Below are 8,593 nucleotides of genomic sequence, written 5' to 3' on the forward strand. Positions count from 1 at the left end.
GCATCACAGGGACCAGCCTGGGACCTGCCCTGGTTGCCCTGAGCATCCCGGATGAGGGACCTCACCTTGCAGGGCTTCTGCCGTCTCAGGAAATGCAGCCCTGGCGCCTTTAAGAGCCCAGGGCCGGCAGGAAAAGAATTTCAGTTTCAATCTGGCTTCTAAATTTGGAGTTTTGGGAAGGGAGGGATCAGATTTCAGCTGGAAGGGAAGGAGCTGACAGGAAGGCGCTGTGCTGAGCCTCCCCCCACCCCATCCCCCCTCAGTTACTGACAGAGGAACCATTTACAAAAGGCCGATTCTCTTGGGAGTGGAGAGGCAGGAACGCAGCGTCTGTGAGTAATTTCCTGCTCAATATGGCTGCTCTGACTCACACGATTCCCCTGGGGTCACTGCGGGACTGCAGCTCGCTCGCTCATTCTCGCTCTTTCTCTTCTCCCTTTGTGGCTAGAATGAGCTAATTTTTTTTCTCTTCTCGCCCCTGATTCCTTTTTCCCCCTCATCTGTTTTCCTCTCCCAGAGTTGCAGAGTCTCCTTCTGAAGGACTTAGGGAGACGGAGACCTTGGTACACTGGAGGCTGGTTGGTGGGGGGAGCTCTTCTAGAGAACTAGCATGGTCCTCCTTTCCATGGACGGGGCCGGGGCACTGGGGCGCCAGAGCTCAGGCCTGCCCCTGGCTCTGCCAGCAGGCCAGAGAGGCCTTTAGTGCCCCCCATCCCATGGCCCTAGTGGGGGTGGCCGGCCCAGGAAGCAGAACCTTATGGTTTCCCCATGTCCCTCTGCCGGCCCTTGCTGAGCAGGCCTCTGGAGCCACTGGCTGGGATGGCTGGGACGGCTGGGACGGCTGGGACGGAGCCAGCAGGGTGCCTCCTAGGTGGTTTGCTTGCAGGGCCTGTCCAGAGGGAAACTGGTTCCACAGCTGCAGTGATCCCTCAGATTCTCAGGGCCTGGAAGTGTCCAAGAGAGGGCTGGAGCCTGGGGAAGGGGCGGAGCGAGGGGCGGGAGGGTGGAGCCTGATTGGGACTTTGGGAACAAAGCTTTATGAAGGCCAGGCCCCTGCAAGCTGGGGGCTCCTGGCTGCCTTCCTGGAGGAGGGAGCCTTAGAGAGAGAGAGGAGGGGAAAGATTCTGGGTGAAGGGGTGGGTCCAGGAGAAGCCCTGTGGGGACCTGTCTTGCACCTTGGGCCTCACTGCTGGAGGAAGGAGGCCTATTGTCCTTAATACTGAACTTGGGGGTTGAGACAGGCTTTTTGGGGACTTGGGCCAGGGGAGGAAGATGACAACTATAAAATGGCAGCTCTTCCCACTTTGATCTTACAGTTCTGTAAGAGTTGTTCTTACTAGAGAAGCGTGAGGCCTGTGGGAGTGGGTCACCAGGCAAGGCCGCAGCTGGTGGGTGGGGAGTTTGTGCTCCTGGGCCTTTATGCTTATGACGCCCAATGCGGAGAGAGGCCCGCTTGGGGCCCATCCTTTCTCCCTGGAACAACTCTCCACCAGCCCCACCTCCACGCACAGCCTCTTCTGGAACCTTCCACCCATTCAGGGTCCAAGTCTGCTTTCTCGCCAGCTCAGCTTCTTTGCTTTTCCAACTCTTCTGAAGCCTGGAGCCCCATTTCCCCAGCATTAGTGCTGCTTATCGGCCGGGGAGGAGGCAATGTTGAGGGGGATTGTGAACTGCTTGTTAATAAATACAGATGTGTTGGCCTTGTGCTGTCCGAGGGGTGCACTCAGGCACAAAGCCCCCCCTGGCTCAGTGCGGTGGTTTCTGATACTATGGAAGCTCCACTGGGCTTGCTGCAGAATTTCTCTCTTCTAAAAACAGGGACCAGGAATGGAGCTGTCCTTGCTCCTGCCTGTCCCTTGCTCCTGTTGCCATCCCCTCTGCACTTCCCCACCAGGTCAGGCTGGCTTTCTCAACAGACCTTCCTCCCAAATCTGCTGCAGGTGCTCTCTGGCCCCCTCTTTTCCTTCCTCCCTCAGCCTGCCAGGAGAGGACGGTCAGATACCTGGGTTTGGTCTTACCCACCTGGGCCCTCCCCGAGACTGACCCCTCCCCGAGACTGACCCCTCGACTCTTCTAGCTCTGCCTAGAAGGGACCCTGTCCCTGGAACTTGTGTGTGTGCACGCATGTGAGCCCCACAGGCAAATGCCTAGTCCCCAGGAGTGCGTGTGTGTACGTGTGTGTGTACACGCTTGCATCTGCGGCCTAGTCCCCATGAGTGTGTGTGTGCCTGTGTGTGTGGATGCCCACATGACCTTGCTGCAGGGAAGCAGAACTTGGGCTCCCAGGCTGCTCACCTCTCCAGCTTGTGGATTCTCTTTTCCAGATGAAGACAGGCCCCTTTGCAGAGCACTCCAACCAGCTGTGGAACATCAGTGCTGTCCCCTCCTGGTCCAAAGTGAACCAGGGTCTCATCCGCATGTATAAGGCTGAGGTGAGTGGGGGCTGGTGGGCACTTTTGGTCCTGGGCTCCTGCTCCCCCAGCCCTACTCTGCTGCTTTGCTCTGAGTCCTGGGCCAGCCCCTCTGACACTTGAAGCCTCAGAATCTCTGCCTGTGGGATGGGCAGTGAAAAAAGCACTGGACTGAGGTCCAGCTCTGCTCCGTGGCTGAGGCAAGGCCCTGCTGCTCAGGGGTCTCTTGTTTCCACTTGTCAAGTGACTGGAGGCCCGCTCTGTCTCCTGTGGGGACATGAAAACAGAGACATGCTTGGGAAAGGGTTTTATCTTTTGGAGGCATCATCCAAAGTGGTGTTTCTCAAACTTTGGTGCGTTTGATCCCTGGGCAAGTGGGAGGTGTTGGGGGGGCCGGGAGCTGGCACTTTTAAGGACCACTTCAAGTGGTCCTTCCTGCTCTCAAATCAGAAATGCAGGGAGAGGTGGCGATTCCGGAGCTCCCTCTGCTGGGAGGCGGCCACTGTCTCCTGAGGGTGGCTCCTGCCCTCTCTCCTGGTCCTCCTTGCAGGCACCCTTCTCCCAGCCAAGGAGGTGGCTTTTTCTCTGGCGACTGGGGAGGAGACATTTCTTCCCACCCTGTCCTTTCTGCTCGTCCGTCCACATCTTGGGCAGATTAGTCCTGAAACTGCTTGACCTTGGCCAGGGAAGGGCCTGAGTGTGGAGTGTTTCACCTGGAGCAGAAGGTCCCAAAGTCCCCTCTTTTCGCCCTCAGGCTGGTGGTCTCAGGTGTCACCCTGAAGATGCCCATCTCTTGAACCTTGGCCACCCCTCTTCTGTGGAGGGGGAGGTTCTCTGGGCTGGCCTCTACACCCAGAGTTCTCTCTGACAGAGGCGAGGGGGCAGGGACGAAAGGGAGCAGGGGCCTGGGTGTGTTTGGTGGTACAGACACTTCGAGTGGGCCTGGATCCCTCTGCATGGCCCTGAAGGGGTTAAAGGCGCTAGAACTGACCCGGCCTGGCCCTCTCTCTCCCTTCCTCCCCCTCCCCCTCCGGTCCCCTTCCTCTGGACTTCACATCCTGTGTTTAGGTTCCAACCCACATACCTCTCTAATCTAAGAGGCGGTTTAGCTGGGGCTGTGCTGGCTCCTTCCGGGCTGGGCCGCGCGGCCCTCCGCGCTGGCCTCTCCTGCTGGAGAGCACCCGGGTCACTGCTGCCCTGGCTGATCTGTTTTTCTTGACACCCCCTGCCCCCCCAGTCCCACAGTGGGTGCTGAGGGGGAACTCCCCACTGCTGGAGCATGTGCAGCATGGAGGGGCACGCAGCCCCCTCCAGCCTCCCACCCCCTCCCCCTCTGTGTCACAAGCAGGACTCTTGGGTGCCTTTCCTGCTCAGAATCTTAAATCCTGTCCTTCCTGCAGGCTCTTACTTGAGCGACTAAACTTATCTTGACCCGGGCTCATAAAGCCAGAACAGGAGACCCTGCCTCCCTTCCCTACCTGCCCCTTCCAGAGGCAAGAGAACTCTGGCTGATGGAGATGAGGGAGGAGCAGATTAAGGTTAGAGATGGTGATGGTGCAGCAGAAACAAGACAGTCCATGGGGTGACAGTTGTCAGTATTTCTACAGCTGCAGAACACGAGAAGGTCAGCTCGGGACCAGCCCAAGGGCGCTCGAGCAGATAACACAGTGCCTTCCTGGAAACGGGAAATTCCAGCTCTGGGTGTGCAGCGCGAGCTTGCTGTCTGCCCAGCGTGGTGTGGCGGCCAGACTGCTTTGTAGGACAGCGCTGGATCTCGCTGACCTTAGGAACACCGAGTTTCTGTGATGTTCGGCACTCATTTGTAAGCTGCTAGCAGGTAGCCCTTAGTCTTTGGTCCCTGAGGGTCATGGGATCACACTCCCTGCACAGAGAAAGGCAAGGAAATGACTCACTTTTCCAGACCAGTTCTTGGTCCCTGGAGGGGACCTTTGAGGTCCACCAGTCCTGAAGTCCAGAGCCACCCGCCAGAGTTGGCTGCTGGAGGGGAGTTTGTCCCCTGAGCTGCCCCAGAGGCCTGATCAGGCCTGACATCAGGATTTGGGACGAACTGCCTGTCTCGGCCTTTCTGAACTGAAGAGCCAAACGCTTCCTGGGGCCCTCATGGGTGTTGGGGCCTGTCTTTCCTAAGGGCTGTCACTGTGGAGGCACTCCCTTCACAAGGGCTTGTCAGGGCCTGGAGAGCCCCTTCCCCCTGAGTCAGTGGGACCTGGAAGGGCCTCCAGCTGGAAGGCCTGGATGTGGACAGGTTGAAGCTGTTGCTTTGCCCAGTGCACAAGTCGGTCCCCAGGGGAGAAAGGTCTGTCGGGAGGCTCACTCTGCTGTTACCCTGGAGCCCCGCAGTCCCTTTTCCCCAAGCAGCCTCTTGCCTTTAGCCCATCTCCTCACCTCTCCTGTGGCCCTGGAGAAGCAAGCTTGTCCTGGGTCCCCTCCCCCTAAGCTTCTTGCATTTGCAGCTTCTCAGGCCTGAGAGCTAGAAGCAGGTTGACCTTTGACCCTTTCTGGAATTCCTGGGCCCTGGGGGGGCCCTCCCTTCAACGAACTCCCACCACTTCCTCCATGACATAAGCACAGTGGCAGCTGCCTTTGCCTCTGGTCTGGAATGGCTGCTGTTCCTCCCCCCCAGGGAGCACCCCGGCTGCCTGCTCCCCACTTTCTCTGCCCCAGGCCCAGGAGTCTGGCTGTGGCCTGGAGCTCTGCTCCCACACAGAGCTTAGTTCCCTATCCTTCCATCATACAAAAAGATTTCCCTTCCTGCTCACCTCCTGGCCCCTCTTCAGTCCTTGTGGACCACCCCATCCTGACACACACACACACACACACACACACACACACACGCATGCACACACGGCTGGCAGAGACCTCATTTCTGCAGCTGGTTGTTGAGATGAGGGAACCTGGGCCAGCCCCGGCGTGCCTTTGTTCCTCTAAGTTAGTTAGAGGAGAGCACAGTCATAGAATGGGACCCTCACCCTCTCTGAGGCCATAAGTGTTGTTCCACCCCAGCCAGGAGGTGTACGTTCTGGTTGTCTCTGCGGCCAAAGGTATGAAAGGAGGCAGATCCTCACATGCTCGAGGCTGCTGCCTGTGAGAGCTTGCTAGCGTACAGGGCCTAGCAGGCTGGCAGGTAGGCCCAGCAGGGCTGATGCAGGGAGGCTGGCAGCTGGGCCCCCCTTCCCTTCCTGGACCTGTGTGGTGCGGAAGTAGCGCCCTGATGGTAGGGCAGAGGGGTGTGGGCCTAGGGTCCTGCTGCCTGTGGGCCAGGCTAGCTTCTTGGTTGGCCCTGCCTCTCTCCATCTCCTCTGCCCGAGCCCTGGGGCTGAGGCCCTGGCCGGCTGGGCTCAGGGCGGAGCACCCTCCCCCTGCACGGTACCCCCGCCCCATGCAGTGCTTTTATTCTCTGCCCCACGCGCTCGCTTGTGGGGCTGCTGAGAATTGCCTTGGGGGTGGGGGCTGTCAGCTGGTTCTTATTGTCGCATCTGAAGTGCCAAGATGCCTTTTTCAGTCTAGAGAACTGAAAATTGGAAAAAATGGTCCTTGGACCCTTCTTAGGCTTGTGTCCCAGTGTCCCCTCACGTCTTCTCCAGCCCCGGGACCTGGCCTGGGGGTCCCCAGTGGTCTGGAGGGCTCTTTGCACCTCTAGTCCCAGCCTGTCCCTCTGGGCTGAGTGGTGTCACTAGGGTGCCTTTCTTCTTGGCATCTGCCTTGTGGGGTTGGGCAACCTTCTCTCCCTCTCCCACTCTCATTCTCATTATTTGATGGGCCTGATTGTCGTGGAGTGGAGGTCTTTGCATGGGAGGGGGTGGTGGAAGCTTTGCCCTTCCCAAAAGGCCTGGGGGCCGCTCTGAGACTGGGCCGCTTCCCGGGCCCTGGCTGGACAGCTCCTGGAACTGGTCTCTGGAGTCGTCATGGGGTCTCTTGGGGGCCCAGGCCGAGCAGGCCTTGGCAGGGGTGCGGCGCTGCCCTCAACTCTGCTCCTCGCCCTCCTTCCCCGCAGTGCCTGGAGAAGTTCCCGGTGATCCAGCACTTCAAGTTTGGGAGCCTGCTGCCCATCCATCCTGTCACGTCGTGCTAGGAGGGCCTGAGCAGCCCGAGCCGTCCAGGCTGCTCCTGTGCCTGCCTCCCCCACCGCAGCTGCGGCCCCCTCCCCACCCTTTCCCTCTGTTCTTTCTGTTTGATGAGAGGCTGTTTACTGGGGTGAGTGGCGAGTGTGAGGTGGAGGGAGGCTCATAGTATAAGGCTGAAGGGCCCAAGTTGGAAGAAGCGACCAAAGTGTGGCCAGTTCCCTGACTTCCCCTGTGGTGGACCAGCGAGAGGAGAGGGCCCGGCTCCCACCCTGGCCTCCCTCTCCTCCTCCCTGTTCAGTCCTATTCGAGACCCAGGCTGTCCTGGGCCCCAGCGGGGAGGGGAGGTACCGTGCCGCTGCCCTTGCTTTTCCTCCCAGGTTGCCTTCCTAGGGGTTGGAGCGGATGCTCCCCACGGAGTGGGTCAACGTCCTAAGCCATGTTTGGGTGGGTGAGTGGGTGTCCCGAGGGCTGGAGGTTGAGGCTGGTGCCAGACTGGGGTGGGGTTGGGAAGGGAAAAGCGTTGGCTGTTCTGGCCAGTGACCCTCCCAGCTCCTCCTCGTGGCTGCCCCCTGGGCCTGTGGGCACCTGTGTCCAGTGCCTCCTCCTTGCTTTTCTGCTCTTTGGCCTTTGGCTCAAGGGTAGCCTCTAGAAGCTGCCCTTTGGGCAGGCACCAGGCTCCTGGGAGGGCCTGGCAGGGCTTGCTCGCCAGTGGAGTGGGTGAGGCCTGCCTTTCCAAAGCTTTCTCTGGCCGGGAGTGGGTGGCTGAAACTCTGGAGGGGTAAGGTTGTGGGCTACAGGCCAGTTGTGGTTGTGGAGAACCTGGATTCCTTTCGGCATTCTTATGTCCAGCTGCTGCTGCTCCTGCCCCCGCCTCGTTGCTGCTTGCTTCCCCAAGGCCCTTAGCCCTGTTTCCCTGCCCCTCTCTCTGGGCGGTGGGTGAGCAGGCCGCCCACTTTCTGGTCCTCCCCTCCCAGAAGTGGCCTGCTGGGGTTCCAGGATGAGGTGGTGATGCTCCCTCAAGGCCAGACTTTGGCTCTGAGGATGGGCAGGGGCTGGGCCAGGCAGGCCTAATTGGGGGGTTGAGGGTGCTGGCAGCAGCATGCAAGTTCCAGAGTTTTCTTCTGGAGAGGGGCTGCTCCCAGGCCTGGCTCTCACAGTCTCTCCCCTGCTCAAGCCCAGGCTGGCCCATCTCCACTGCCCCCTCCCCATATCTGGGTCCACACACCCTTTGGGAAGGGGAGCACCCGAGAAGAACAATTCACGGGCTTGGCCTTCAGGTCTGGGCTGATGGCCTGGGTAGAGGCTGGGACAGGAGCAGCAAGAGTCACAGAAATGGTTTTCTTTGGAGAGGCCCATTGCCTGCCTGCCTCCCTTGCGGGCCCAGACCACCGCCTTCCTGGCCCCTCCTTCCTGTGTCCCCTCGGGCCCCTCCAGCCCCTGGCTCCTTTATTGCCCTTCAGATTAAAGCCTCTGTTTTGCACCTGTCACTTGTGTGAGGCGTGTCCTTTCGTGCCATGTGCTTGTTCCCTCTCCACATGACAGCTTGTCCCCCACCAAGGCCCCTTCCCTTGGGCCATGGAGTCTGGGGCTTGAGCTGTTTCAGCTGGGGTCCGGGTTGAGCCTTTCCTGGGCAGCGGGAAGGCACCCTTCTGACTGTGTAATGGTTGCTGAGCAGGCTTGAAGCTGAGACCTCGGTTCAAATCCTGGTTGTCTCCACCCTCAGCAGCAAGGTCTCAGGTAAGTTACTGAATCTCTCTGAGCCTCAGCTTCTTTATCTATAAAATGGGGATAATCACGGGGTGATTGCCAAGAGCAAGTGAGGGATGTGGAGTCCTCAGCACAGGGCCTGGCACACAGCAAATGCCCTGTGGTCACTGTGGCTATTCCTGATCAAGACAGCCTCCCTGAGCCTGTAGGTCAGCCCCAAATGCCTGGGGAGCCATTGGACTGGGCTGGGCTTTGAAACATGCCCTTGCAGTCTTTAAGGGGCCACCCTCTATTCTTGCTCCTCCACCCCGGTGTCCCTGTCCTCCTGGAGTTGGGAGTCTCTGTGGGGCTGCTGTGCCTGAGACTTGGCTTCTGTTTTTAGAAGACAGA

General features: G+C 59.3%; 1 protein-coding gene across 3 annotated transcripts in view; it reads left to right on the top strand.

Moving 5' to 3' along the window:
• PTPA (protein phosphatase 2 phosphatase activator) overlaps nt 1–7,983 on the top strand; it is a 29,138-nt gene extending 21,155 nt beyond the window's left edge. For 2 of the 3 annotated variants that reach the window (XM_032478620.1, XM_032478622.1), the window contains exons 9-11: nt 264–332; nt 2,325–2,432; nt 6,427–7,983. In XM_032478620.1, coding sequence (XP_032334511.1) covers nt 264–332; nt 2,325–2,432; nt 6,427–6,504 — 255 coding nt within the window. In that variant the 3' untranslated portion in view covers nt 6,505–7,983. The remainder of the gene's footprint in view (nt 1–263; nt 333–2,324; nt 2,433–6,426) is intronic. The other variant, XM_032478621.1, reaches the window with a different exon arrangement.
• The last annotated feature ends 610 nt before the right edge of the window (nt 7,984–8,593 follow it).

Source organism: Camelus ferus, chromosome 4 (genome assembly GCF_009834535.1).
Source record: "Camelus ferus isolate YT-003-E chromosome 4, BCGSAC_Cfer_1.0, whole genome shotgun sequence".
Classification (NCBI taxonomy): Eukaryota; Metazoa; Chordata; class Mammalia; order Artiodactyla; family Camelidae; genus Camelus; species Camelus ferus.